At 40.0% G+C, this 14,718-nt stretch overlaps 1 protein-coding gene across 1 annotated transcript; it reads left to right on the top strand.

Moving 5' to 3' along the window:
• The first annotated feature begins 1,025 nt into the window (after positions 1–1,025).
• LOC120302936 (keratin, type II cytoskeletal 5-like) lies at positions 1,026–14,254 on the top strand. Its single transcript, XM_039331963.1, has 9 exons — positions 1,026–1,583; positions 2,801–3,015; positions 5,482–5,542; positions 5,660–5,755; positions 7,329–7,493; positions 9,605–9,730; positions 11,580–11,800; positions 12,770–12,801; positions 12,927–14,254. The coding sequence occupies exons 1-9, from the start codon at positions 1,026–1,028 to the stop codon at positions 13,238–13,240; spliced, it is 1,788 nt and encodes a 595-aa protein (XP_039187897.1). The 3' UTR covers positions 13,241–14,254.
• The last annotated feature ends 464 nt before the right edge of the window (positions 14,255–14,718 follow it).

Genomic DNA, 14,718 nt, shown 5'->3' with positions numbered 1-14,718 from the left:
CAAAAGTAACTTCCGGACTTGCTTGTTCTACTTTAAGATCTTTACCATGGAGCTCAGGCACCTAGGGCCACCAACAAAGGATACGCATGAAGTATTGTGCAAAAGTCATTAGCGATGTGCCTAAAGTATCTCTGCTATTAGAGGAGCAGATACGGGCTTTAAGACTGTAGTCCCGAAAAAGCACACAGGGAGTAATGCCATTAAATACAAGACTGACACCCCCCACCCCCCAAAAAAAAATCCCTGTAAAAGGAATCTAGTAAATGGGGCTTCAAGGAATAAAGAACCAAGTTGCGGCTTGCTTGACTATGAAATTCCTTATTATTGACCACCCTCAGTGTCAGAACATACGCACTATATGTAGATTATCTGTGGTCCAATCCGTTGAATGTGCACAACAAAGACTTTAGCTCCAGGGACCTGGTGCAGCTCACAAAGGACCCACATATGGATGCAAGTAAAGTTAATTTACTGTAGGCTGTCTGGTCCACCTCACAGGTTTGCCCACAATGCCCAACACACTGAAGACTCTAGACAGCTCCAGACAGATTGAAAAGAAATATACATATATGACATATTTTTGTAATGATCAGAATTAGAGCTGCTTTCCTTACATCTGACTCAGACAACTGAGTAGCCAGAGTGTAAATATGCAGACTTGTGATTATTATGCTCTCCTTTTATTTGCTTTTTTGCTAATGAAACAGTTGCCTAAAAATAAAAAAGGGAAAAATGTCGATCCCTTCACGATCTTTCTCTCTCACCCACAAGCTTTTACACCAGTACTGAAGGGTTGTGTTGACTGGAGTAGGCGTGTCACAGAAGACAAGTTGCTGCAAGGCACATCAAACATTTGAGTATCCAATTGTCTCAAATTCTGTGCCGGGTTCTTTCCCAAACAGATAAAAGGGGAGGTTTCCTGCTCCTTTATATCAGAGAGGTTCTGCCTTCTTCTTTCTCTGCTTTCTCTGCAGTGCTGCTTATCATCCAAACTTTCTTCATCTTCTCTCTCCAAGCAAACCATCATGAGTCGTGTTTCCTATCGATCATCTTCTGGAGGAGCTAACAGAGGCTTTACCTCTGGCTCTGCAATTGTTGGTGGTGGTGGCGGTGGGAGAACTGGTTTCAGCTCCTACTCTGTCTCTCGAATTGGAGGAGCAAGAGGTGGAGGGGGTAGCAGCTATGGACTTGGTGGATTTGGCAGCCGAAGCCTGCACAACATGGGTGGAAGCAAACGAATTGCCTATAGTACCATTTCTGGAGGTCTAAGATCTGGTGGTTATGGTGGAGGATATGGCATTGGTGGTGGAGGAGCTGGTTTTGGTTATGGTATGGGTGCAGGTGGAGCTGGCTATGGCATGGGTGGAGGTCCTGGGGGCTTTCTGGTAGGTGGACCAGGTTTTGTAAGAGGTGGTCCAGGTTTTCCAGTTTGCCCCCCTGGTGGCATCCAAGAAGTGACCATCAACCAGCACCTCTTGCAACCTCTCAACCTTGAGATTGACCCAGAGATTCAACGAGTCCGTTCTCAAGAACGAGAACAGATCAAGACACTCAACAACAAATTTGCCTCCTTTATTGACAAGGTAAGAGGGGGTGATTTTACTTCACCTTTGGGACCTCTAAATTTGAAGCAATCCTTCTTAAACTCAAGTCACCAATCCAATGGCTGTTTATCAGCTATCTTTAGGTGTTCTCTTATAAGATCATATCTGATATAAGCAAATGAGCAAACAACACAAATATTTCTAATATTGTCCAAAGTCATTGCAACCATTACATTGTTCAGTTAACTTTTTTATTCTGAGGATGAATGGTCATGTAAAATAACTGAATGGGTTCTAGCCCAAGATCTGCTGAAAAAGTAAGGCCCCAGTTATAGACAATTTAAACATCTTAGTTTCAAAGTCAATAATGCCATTTTTAAATATTACAATTGTGAGAATAAAGCAGTTATTTCCTCTATTTTTCTGGATTTGTGTACTTAGTTTGTATCCTTTATGGAATCCACAAATACTAACCCTGACTAATTTATAAAAAAAATATTTTAAAAATAGGTGACACAGATATGGTAAGCACTGAGGGCAAGAAAGGATGCTTCATATATTCACTGCAGATAACACAAGTAATTCATACCCCAATTATAATACCGTTATTAATCCAGTTTGGCATTGTTTAGAAGACGAGCATGACAACATGTAACATTCTATCATTGCTTTGGATGTTGCAATCTCTTTGACATGTTGGGGCCTCTCTGCACACTGAAGCTGTAAACTCTGGAGATTAGGTTATGGAGAATGAAAATATAATTGGTAAATGATCATTCTGAAAAGTATATATTTTTACACATATTTTTCATGTCTCTTGGAACAGCGGCTCTGTTCCCTGCTAGCTTTCACAGTCCCCTCTTTGACCCCCATTTTTTTCTTTCTCTTTTTCAGCCATTCTTTGTCTCTCCTGAGTTGCTGTCTTTGATTTGTTCCCTTGTTTGATTTGTTCTGTACATGGTTGACACCATATAGAGATGCAGAACTTTGCAGGGCTACATAAGAGATGTAATGGTTTTCTGCTCCAAGGTGCTTCCAACCTACCCAGTGAGAATGGACAAGAGAGAATAAAGAGGACGGAGAAGCCATTCGGGTTTGGTTTTAACTGGAGCAAGGGCCAAAGTGTCAACCAAAAGACTTTCAGGAACAAATGGAGGATGTATTCATTCATTTCTTTTCTGGAGGATTTTTCCCCACTGAAGTATTACTTTGCTTACATGCCTCATTTTCATCCCCTTGTCTGTTCCGTCTTGCAGGTCCGATTCTTGGAGCAGCAAAACAAAGTCCTTGAGACCAAATGGGAGCTCTTACAGCGGCAGGGGACTCAGGTTCAGCAACGCAACCTTGAGCTTGTTTTTGAGAACTATATTGCCAACCTCCGGAAACAGCTTGACTATCTAGTAAATGAACGGGGAAGACTGGACTTGGAACTGAGGAATATGCAAGACATGGTGGAGGACTTTAAGAACAAGTAAGTAGCTTCCCATTCTATTCCATTCAGTCTAACATATTGAAAGGGCTGAAACTGGCAAGGTGGGGACCAGAGGTGCTTAGACTAGAGTGAACCGTTATGTAATCACTGAGCAGAATCTCCATTTCTCAAGGCCTGCGAAACAATGGCCAAAAGTCCATTGACTTAAAAAAGCAGGAGAAAAACAACAGGTCTAAAGCAGACTTTGATTTCTATGTTCTGCCTGATTTCTACGTAAAGCAGTTTACGTAGCATATTTGCAAAGTTTCCACTGTAAGCAAAATTCCTGATTGTCTGGGGGTCCAAGACTTATTGCAATACCTAGTGTGAAGTTTTAGCTTATGTGTACATAAAAGGTTGATATTTCTTGCTGAATATCCCATGCAATTCATTCCAAAAGACCTTACCGCCAGATACAGTAAATGCAAAGAAAATTGCTTAGATCTGATACTAATTATCTGATTGCATAGAATAATAAGCATTCTTTGTTCACCTCAAACCATCCAATAAGCAGTATGAACTTATTCTAGTGGGAAGAATCCTGTGCATGCATTTGCACTGCATTCCTATCATAAAACCTGGAGTTTGGGTTTAAGATGTATGGCAGTACAATGTTTTTTTAATGAAATAATGAACTGAAATGGAATCAGATAGCGAGATAGCAGACAACGTTCCTCCTTTCCTTTTCTAAAAGATTTGAGAATTTTGTTTCACCTGCTTGATTTGAACCAAATACATGTACCAAGGCAGGTGCTTTCCCAATCCACATTATTAACATATTTATTCAGATTGATAAATGCTTACATGGAACTGTGAATCTTATCCATGAACTTCACCCCTAACCAAATTTTTTATGTTCTTAAAAATCTAGAAAAGCTTTGGGGGACTAAATTTTGGGTGTGAATGTTAGTGAACATTATGTCAGAATGAGATCAAAAAACACTAACTACTTCACAAGAATGCATTAGCTTTCTAAACAGCAAACAGAAGTAGAAAAATGACAAAATAGATTCTGCTCAGTAGTTTGCAATCCTATAACAAACCTTAATTTCTCCATACACCCATTTAATCACCCAGCCTTCTTTTCGATGTAGTTCAAAACAATTTAGCCTTGGAAAACCACATGCTCAAAGGCAAAACAGATTAGGGCTATAGACTGTTACCAAACCATTCAGAATTAATCTGCTAATAGCAAAACCCTCCCATCCTTCTTTTGTTCATTCCAGCCCCACCTTTCCCCCTGCATAGTTTGATTTGGCCTTATGTTATTAGGCTTCACAAAAGGATGCCTGCAATGTACACACTTATCCTGTCAAACCCTCACAAAAGAATTGCAAATTAAAGTATGCACCGCTATGAATTAGATTCTTCATTTACACTTTTGCATAACTGTTATGTCTTTATAACAGTCTCTTTTATGCCCTTTAGGGGCCTTCGTTCTACAAACTATGTGCCAACTAGCTAACTGGGGTGAACATTCAGCAAGGAGATTCAGCTTATCTGATAAGAATGTTGAATATGATGTATTTCCCCTCCAAACTTGTGGGTTTTAAATTCATGTCAGCTGTCCTTTTTTGAAATTAAGTCTATGTTAGATATATATACCCCAAGTATGTGAACCTACATGAAGTACACTGTCAGAAAAGCATTTGCAACATATTGCTTCTAACCACCAAAATTACTGAGCCAAGCCATATAAGCATCAAAATTGGGGCAAGCAATTGAATGCTTAAGGGCAAACTACACTACCACTGTGCCTCAATTGGTCCGCAACTGGTCCACACAAACAAGCAAAGCCCCATCCTCAGGATGCAGGCAGCACACAAAACCACGCACCCTCCAGTCCGTGGAAAAACTTCTCTCCACAGAACTGATCTCTGGTGCTCAAAAGATTGGGGACCTCTGGTATAGGATGCATATTGATATTTTGCCAAATCTGTCCACCAAACTACATTTCAGGGTTCCCATTGGAAGAAGGAATGTTAAAACAATTAAAAGCTGCAATGAAGACCTGACCTTAAAATGTAGTATTCAATTTCAAGTCAAAGATGGTGTTTTAAAATTACCCTTGTGTTTTTTACAACCACATTAAAATAAAGACTGTGCCAAATTAATGGGTCACAGTGATGTGCTTTTTGAACTACACACTTCTCTCACTAACTATAATGGGGAGAAAAAGATATATCTGAAATTCTTTGTGCTTGCCTATGAAAATTATGCTTCTGAAACTATATCATACATGAAGCAGCTGGATGAATTCCAAGGATTGATTTTCCCAGAAGAAAATGGGTTCCCTTTCAAGAGAATAATTCAGTTGCCAGTTGCCATAGACTATGAAGATTTCTAGAATCTACTTATAAGATGTGAATTTAGCTGTCTCATATATAATCTGTCTGAAGTAATGCTCAGTACTCATATTGCAACCTATGCATATTGCTAATATAATTCATTCATCTTGTCTAATAGATACGAAGATGAAATTAACAAACGAACAGGTGCAGAAAATGAATTTGTGGTGCTCAAGAAGGTAATTGATTTGTCTGCAGTACTGGTTTCTCAATGAGAAAGAACGTTTGAATGTATAAAACTGAGCAAGTTTGTTTTCTGCTGAAAATGTAGCAGACTTTTCCTATGTTTTGTGCAGGATGTGGATGGTGCCTACATGAACAAGATTGAACTTGCTAGCAAATCAGACTCACTGAATGATGAAATTGAGTTCTTGAAAGCACTGTTTGAGGCGGTAAGTTTCCTTAATGATCAAAGATTCTAAATCTAAAAGTAAAATGAGCTCTAGGTCTATATTCAGTCAGAACCCTGGAGAATTTAGTTCTTAATGTAAACCCAAGCTTAAAGCTAAGAAAAAGTCTAGGTAAATCTAAATCTAAATCTAGCTAAAGACAGAATCTTTCCAGGATCTATTAATTGGAAGCATTTGGAATTGAATATGGCATTTTATATGCAAAAGGCATGAACTTTGGTACTGGCAGAGATCATGGGCTATATTATCTATCATCCCTTTAATTAATTCTCTTATATTTCTATTTGCCATTAAGTAGGCTATAAATATTTTAAAAGAAGAATTTAAAAAATGCTATTTAAAGCAAAAAAAATCCCACATTACTTTTATTAACAGAAATACCTGCTCCCTTTCTGTACTGATAAACAATATTTTTTTAAATATTTTTATTCCTGCCTTATTCTTTTTATAAGAAACTCAAGGTGGCGCGCATACCTAACAACCCTTCCTTCTCCTATTTTCCTCACAACAACATTCCTGTGAAGTGGGTTCAGCTGTGAAACAGTGAATGGCCCAAAGTCATCCAGCCGTTTTTTATGCCTAAAATGGGATTAGAACACTTAGTTTCTAGCTTGATACCTTAACCACTAAACCAAACTGGATGTATAAAAAATTTTACTTTTTAAATTCTCCAATTTGAAATCTCTCACTATGGACATTTTCTTCCCCTGACCACCTCAACGTACCCAGTGAAATATTTATTAGCACAACAACCTAATGCAGCAGAAAAATAACAGGATAAAAAAGCAAAATCTTGTCATTAAGAAAAAAAATAAAGAGGGGGAAACCATATAGTACTATTTTTTAGCAGTGCTAAAAAAATGAGGAATTGGAATCCCTAAGATGATTATAGCAGACTGATTTGTCGAAACTTGTTGTGTATGTTTCCTAACGTTCCTCTGCAGAAAATATTAGATCAGTTTTTCCTTTAGAGAGGATATATTTCCGAAGGGATCTTCCCTCACCAGTTTCCACCTGGTTGGTTATGTGTTTGAAGAGCTGACTAAATGTTTAGGCAAGCAGAGACTTAATGACATCAATTATCACATTTTTTTGCAATATAGACTCAATTTCCTCCAGCTATTACTGGATCAAGATAGAACTATATTTAAATAAATCACCTCCACACTGCAGGGCTCTCTAGTCTGGACTTGATGCTAGCAAGCAATGGGAAAAAAAAAATCCACCCTCTTCCTTGGCAGCTTTTCCAAGTGAAATTAATCACTTTGATTTGGAAACATTTATGAGTTATGGAACATATTTTGGCTGAGCTTGTGAATATTGTGAATAACACCTTCTTTCACTAAAATTTCTAACTCTGACAAAAGGCATTAGTAAGAAAACTAAAGGGCTGCTACCAATTGGAATATAAATTGAAAGGGTTTAAACAAAATTGAATTAGAATTTCTGAAATTTCTCTAGCACTAATCCATTTTTGAATAACTGCTTCAATATGGCCAAACTACCTTTGCCCCGGTGTCCAGGTGACCCAGTTTTTGTTTTAATTTTTTTGCAGGAATTATCTCAAATGCAGCAGCAGGTATCAGATACCTCTGTCGTATTGTCCATGGACAACAACAGAAGCCTGGATTTGAACAGCATAATTGCTGAGGTCAAGGCGCAGTATGAAGATATTGCCAACAGGAGCCGGACTGAGGCCGAATCATGGTATCAAAGCAAGGTGAGTAGCTAGAATAAAAAAGTCATTAAAGGCTCAGAGCAACTTTTCATAATCAGGCAACTTCCAGATTGGATGGACTATAGTTCCCAAAATTTCCTGCACTAGGGGGCAGTGGGTTGTAAATGTGTTGTCTTCCCATGCTTGACAAAATTATGCCAGTATCAATTGTGCCAAGCCCTGTTCCGCCTCAGAGCCAACAAGTGGCGCTGTCCTTCCAGGTTTAATGGGGAATGAGAAGGAAAGAGACTGATACACTCTCCTGGGTGCATTTCCCCACCCAGGACGTTTCCTACTGGTGGGAGAAGTAGCAATCAATCACCCTCCAGAACATGCGGTGGCTCAGGATTGGGTGAGCACAGGCAGGTGCCTCAGTTGAAGAGCTTAGTTCCCTTTCAAATTGCTTCAGAAACATGTCACAGGCACACACGTGAGTTGGGATAGGCCATTTCTTTCCCCCCCCCCGCATGTCCTTCTGCAGGAAAAGGGGAGGGGAGGGGAGGGAAGAGGGAAGGGGAGGGGAGAGGGGAGGGGAAGGGAAGGGAGGGGAGAGGGGAGGAGAGGAGAGGGGAGGGGAGGGGGAGGGGAAAGGAGAGGGGAGAGAGGAGAGGGGAGAGGGGAGAGGGGAGGGGAAGGGAGAGGAGAGGAGAGGAGAGGAGAGGAGACTCTGTCTAAAAATGACTGTACTGACAGGTCGCAGGCTTGGAGAGACCTGGGTGAAATAGGAAAGAGCTGTTTGCTCCAATGCTCCAATGTTCTTCACCAACTCTCTTTTGGGCCTGGGACTTATGAGCTGGATGCAGAGGATGGGTCCCAAAAGTAGAACAGGGAGAGACACTCCCCCTGGCCTCCCTGCTTTTCCCCACCTGTTGCACAACTTACCTGTCATAGATATGAAGGAGAAATATATGATGAAGCAGCAGGAAAGTGAGAAGTGTGCTCCCTCCTCCTTCATCCTATCTTTGTGACTTGTCCATCAGGCTAACACTGGACATAAGTTTAATATTCTCTCTCTTACACACACACACACTACATCAGACATGTCAAACACAAGGCTCGGGGGCCGGATGCGGCCCGCAAAGTGGTTTTATGTGGCCTGTAAAGCCATCTGGAAAGAGTGAGGAAACGGCCCCCACTGCCTTGGCCCTGGCCCAGGCCGGTCAGGAGCCAATGTACAATTTTGTGGTGGCCATCTATGCTGAAATGCATTCAGTCTTAGCTGCACAAGGCCGTCTAGAAATAGCGAAGAACCAGCCCCTGCCACGTCGGCTCCACCCCCTGGGTGCCTGCTGGGGAAGTGTCACCCTTTGTGAGGAATAAAGAAATGGACCATGCCTTGGTGCTTCCCCCGGTCCCACCCCCTTCTGCCAGAGACCCTCAGATCTGTCCCACTCCTGCCCAGGCCCCCACAGGCACCCTTGATGCAAGTGATGTAGAATTGTCCATGCCACCCAGTAGGCCACACTCACTCCATCCACACCCACCCATTAGGCCATACCCACCCTGGTCACACCCACCCGGCCCCACAAGGGCAACCACAATGCTGATGCAGCCTTCAATGAAATTGAGCTTGATACCCCTGCTCTACATAAAGAATGGCAAAGCAAAATCCTACCATTAGTGTGCCTCCTTTTATGCAATAATTAGCAATAATTAAATAAAAGGTTAAAAACCAAGAGCAGGAATGGTACAGACATGCTCTTTTGTCTCTCAGTCAGCTACCTCCAGCATAGTATGCCCCCATTGGGCCCTCAAGCCATCTGGCAGAGCCAGGTTTTAAGGCCCTTCCAGAAGAATGAAGACAGATCTCACCTCTGGTGGGAAGATTTTCTAGAGGGCAGGGGCCATGACAGAGAAGATTCTTCTCCTTGACCCTGCTAGCCAAACGTGGCTGAGGGGGTCTGAGGAAAGCCAAGACATGTGTCCCCGCACTGCAAGCTTCAGGCCTCAGCCTGTGATTCTGACCCTAGTAGCTTCATTTCCTCAACCTACAAAGAGTTCCTTGATAGAATTTTTGCCCCCACATAATAAAATGTCTTCCCCAGCTTCTGTGCTGGGTGTCATTTTCCATCTCCTTTGTTTTGATGATACCTTTATTTATTTCTGAATGTCAGTATGAAGAACTACAAGTGTCTGCTGGGCGCCATGGTGATGACCTTCGCAACACAAAGACAGAAATTGCTGAGCTTAATCGGGTGATCCAGAGACTGCGAAGTGAAATTGATGCCTTCAAGAAACAGGTGATATTTTAATGGATCTTGTTGTTTAGCTTGTAGAATGGACTAAAGAATAGGTGTCCTTTGCTTTGCCAGAACAGATTTGTACCACTGAAATGTGTTTATAAGGGGTGACTCAACAGTCTTCCAAGAACTAATTGAATACATTCTTTGCATACAGAAAAGAAATACACTAGGGAGAAAACTACTTTGAATTATTTTTCAAGATACATAGTGAGTTTTTCATGAGGAAGCACTCCTGAAGCAGTATATTCCCCCCCAAAAAAAAAAATAAAAGGGAGGGAGGGCAAGTACAAAGTATGGGAGATGGGAGAGAAGGCAAACATTGAAAAATGAGATAATTGTTAAGACTAGCAACAGTTAAATATATTATCTGAAATTCAAGCAGTTACCATTTCTCATTACCATTAACTGAAATTAATTGATTTGAATGCCAGTTATCACTAACCAGAAATGATGGCTATTCAGCATTCAGATAACATAGGTAAAGAAAAATTATGGACTGTGGATAAACACTGTGCAGTATCAGAAATAAGTAGAAAGCATGTGAGGTGCCATTATACACACCAAAGACTATGTCTGTGGAGATTCCTTGAAAACGTTTCACTTTTCATCCAAAAAGCTTCTTCAGTTCAAGAAGAAGCTTCTTGGAAGAGAAGCAAAATGTTTTTAAGGAAAAAAAACAAGTCCAGTTACCTTTTGAAAGAGCACCTTTGGGACACCAAAGACTAGCACACTCAAAATTTCTTCTTTTTAAACACTACATTATTCTAATCATAACCATATTTTAGTGTTGATTCTACTCTGTGGGATCTTGCTAGTAAATCCACAGATAGTACATCTCTCATTGTACAAATGTTGCAAGATATCCACACAAGTTGAACAATTTGCAGTCAGTTGCTTTGCAATAGTTCTTAGGCATTGCAAATTAAACCAGGAATCACCTCCTTCGTCTTACTACAGCATAGACAAGCAGGCAGACAGGCAGGTTATTATGTAAATTGTTCCACACCCTAATATGTTCTAAAGGAAGGTAACCAGGCAACTATAGTGAGCCAGCTTTTCCAGATTATTAAAATATTTTTGTTCTCTTATCATTAGTCTATAAAAAAAATCAATGACAGATCAGCAGTTTCTTTTGGTATTATTCCATTTATGTCTATCTGGAGGAGTTAAATATCTTTGCTCAGAGCCTGATAAATTGCAGAAGTTTTGTAAATAAATATGTAAATAATCCTGCAGTTGTTGAGAATTAGTGCTAACTAATTTGCAAGTGTAGTTTTATAGAATTCTGCTCAGTTCCATTGCATGGGACAGATCTGCTGTCACAGCAGCTGGGTTCGTATATTCTTCTAGGTATAATTGTTTAACTATGGTTTTAAGCCATAATTGTCTGAATGTGCACATTATGCAAGGCATAAACTTAGATTTGTAACTAAAATGGTTTTAGGTTACAAAATACATTGAGTCAAAAATGAACAATCCAACTCTGGCTCTCACAAAACCTTATAAATAGCTTGTTTCCATTGTTGGAGAAAACTTGAGCTAATGGAGTCACTTAGCTCCATTTATGGAAATATTATTGCAGTTTTGATTCATTGAACCAAAAACATTTGATTTAGAGGGAGATGTGTACTCAGCACCTATGTATTTTTTATACTAATATTGGTGGTATACAATTGTTTTGTTGCCCATAAATATGTTTTGTCTTTAAGAAGAGATTTTCAAGTTTTCTCTGATTCCAAGCTGGAAGAGATATTCTTCCCGAATTATCCAAAGAGAATCCATTGTAACAGTTTTCACATGAATGGCCTCCAATAATAACAATAATAATTGTTATACCCATTCCCAGTGTGCCAACATTCAGGCAGCCATTGCGGAGGCTGAAGATCGTGGTGAACTTGCCCTCAAAGATGCTAAGCAAAAGCTGAATGAATTGGAGGAATGTTTACAGAAAACCAAACAAGAACTAGCCCGGCAGCTCAAGGAATATCAGGACCTCATGAATGTCAAGCTGGCCCTCGACATTGAGATCGCCACCTACAGGAAGCTGCTAGAAGGAGAAGAAATCAGGTCAGTGGGGGGAGGGAAACACAGCACTAAATATAATGCTGTTAACTAATTGCTAAACCCATAGCTTAACTACTGCTTTTTATTAACCTTCCTTTTCACTTTCTTCAAATAAAAAAGATCACTCCCATGGCTATTTCATCTGAACACCTTCAAATGAAACCGGAAAAGCCCTTTTTAAAAGTTCCTGGTGACGTTAAAAAAAGTTTTCTTTTTGTTAAAAAAAAAATCTTGTTTGTAAATAGAAAGATTAAATGATCTGACCTGAATGCTGTTTTTCTACATTTGTCTCACTGATTGGAAGATGATGGAACTGCATGTTTCTGTAAGATTAAGATCTTTTTTTTTTCTCTTCAAAAGAAAGACACATTGCTGTGGTTCATTTTTTTCATTTGATTTGCAAGGCCCACAAAGCACAAATCTGGTGACATTTTTGAGCCCATCCTTTTTAGGTATCCAATATCCAAACAGCCAAATAGTCATGGTTGTCTCAAAGGTGCTTTTTCCAAAAGGCAACTGGACTTTCTTGTTTTTTCTCCTTGAAAACATTTTGCTTCTCATCCAAGAAGCTTCTTCAGTTCAATTCAGTTCACTTCAGAACTGAAGAAGCCTCTCGGATGAGAAGCAAAACATTTTCAAAGAGAAACACCAAGAAAGTCCAGTTGCCTTTTGGAAAAGGCACCTTTGGGAAATGCATAAAAAGTTTCATAGCATCCATGGCTAGCCACACATGTGATAACCTCACAGTGCAAATTCCACCCTGCTACGCTTCTGCCCCAATATGTAACAGCAGTCTGTCAATCGTGACATTTGTGCTGTGATATGATGATGTATGCTTCATCACTTGCTCCTAACTCTGTAGACGCATGTTGAGTTCATATTTCTGTCATCACAATACTCCTTTTTATATTAAAATGTGGTAATCTTACTGTAAGTTGAAGCATTAACTCCAATTATTATATTGCTTTTTAGGCTGCAAGAAGGCGTTGGAAATGTGAGCTATTGTAAGTATACGTCCACTTATACATTTGTGTGTGCTTTTTTCTTTAAAGGACCCTGACATGAGTTTCCCCTTTAGAAATCACAGAAGCAACTTAACTTTCTCCCTCCCACCCTCCCTGTTTTCCAGCTGTAATCAGCAATACTACTACCACCGGATATGGTAGTGGAAGCGGCCTTGCGTTGGGAGGAGGATTCGGCGGAGGAAGTGCTGCCGGACTCGGAGGAGGATTTGGAGTTGGAATCGGTGGTGGTGGCGGCGGCGGCGGCTATGCCATTAGCTCTGGCAGCAACTATGGAGGAACTGGCTTTGGTTCAGGGTTCAGCAGCGGAGGTGGGAGCAGTTACAGTACTGGAGGAGGTCGCCATTCCTCAGGGGGAGGAGGAAGTTCCAGTGTAAAAATCATATCAAAAACCAGTACAAGCAGGAGAAGTGCCTATTAAAGTCGGGCCTCCTCCTGAATGACAATTTGCATGACCATGCTCATCACGCCTGATGTGTAAATAATGCAAAGGGGAAAAAATGCGCTTTTCCTCTCTGACACTTTCACCTTTTCCATACAGGTCTAGCTCTAACATTAATCTGGATATTTGCATCCAAATCCAACACGCTTGATCTGTTCCTCTATTGGGACTTGATCTGTCATGGCTTATAGAAGGAAATGCAACCACATTGAGTGAGCCGTTTGTACAATCATTTAAAGAAGGGGCTCAGATCAAGAGAGTCTCTTGGTAGATCAGTGAGAGGGTTGTGAACATCTATAGTATACCATTTGAACATTACTGCTACAATTGGAGCATCAGCTATTCAACGAACAGTAGAAATCTAATGGGGGCAAATCCTGCACTAAACCTTTCTCTAACAAAACCTGTTTCTGCAACCTAGCTATATTCAACTGCGTCAGTATTTGTAATTTGTGCAAGAGGCATTCCAGGTTGCCAATTATTGCAGTCCCAGACATGTGCAAAATAAATTGATTTTAGAGAAGAAAACATGGAGAAAACCAATAATTTTAAACACCTTCTTAGTTTCTTTGATACAATGTGTTAGCACTGATATTAAAAAGATATAATGAGGGTTTCTAGACTGGCAAACTTCATGGACTTGTCTCATTCCAAACAACATTTCTGAATCCTTCTCCTTTTTGAGCATATTCTTTGGGTTTTCAGATGGAGTCAGTATGAAGCTACAAACTATTTTAACCATATACTCTTCTACAGTAAATTAGCTTTGAGACATAAATAATCTGTTCCCTTGCAATGTTATGTTTCCACACACAATTATAGTACTCGTTCTCATTCTTTCTCTCTTTGTCACAAGACCTCTTTTCTTCCTTTCTTTATTGTGAAAGCAATATTGGAAAAGGTGATTGTTTCTGCTGCAGCTATTTTATGAATTGTAATGCTTGATCCTATGCAAGTCTGCATGACAAATAAAGAGCAATTTTAATTTTTGAATGTGCTGTTTTCTGTCATCTTTTACCGTGAAAATCGATAGTTCCTGATCTGCTAGAGGTATTTCCATATCATATTTATCTTTAAAAATATTCAAGCATTCCCCTTTTAGGATACCTGGTTTGGGCCAACCCTATATTCCAAAAATAGCAAGCAATAAAGTTTAATTTCTTCTGGAATGGTGCTGTAAGCTTCATTATCTCTGCCCCTTCCAAATCTCTGACTCAAAATATTTTTGTTGTTTTTTCAAAATCCTTAATGGGGATGCACTCATGTGAAATGTGATTTGAAAGGAGTACTACAAATATCAGGCAATCAGAGTACCTCTCTATTATTCCTTTAGGAACTCATCCTTTTCTCAGGGCACAAACCTCACAAAAGATAATGATTCTTGAAGTGATGGATTCATGAAAGGTGCAACCCTTTTTTTTCCAAAATACCAAGGAAGTCTGAATAATAGAATAATA

The sequence above is a fragment of the Crotalus tigris genome, unplaced genomic scaffold (genome assembly GCF_016545835.1).
Source record: "Crotalus tigris isolate CLP2741 ecotype Arizona unplaced genomic scaffold, ASM1654583v1 scf7180000024441.2113493, whole genome shotgun sequence".
Taxonomy (NCBI): domain Eukaryota; kingdom Metazoa; phylum Chordata; class Lepidosauria; order Squamata; family Viperidae; genus Crotalus; species Crotalus tigris.
Note: the sequence above shows the minus strand (reverse complement) of the source record. Positions and strands in the feature narration are given on the sequence as shown.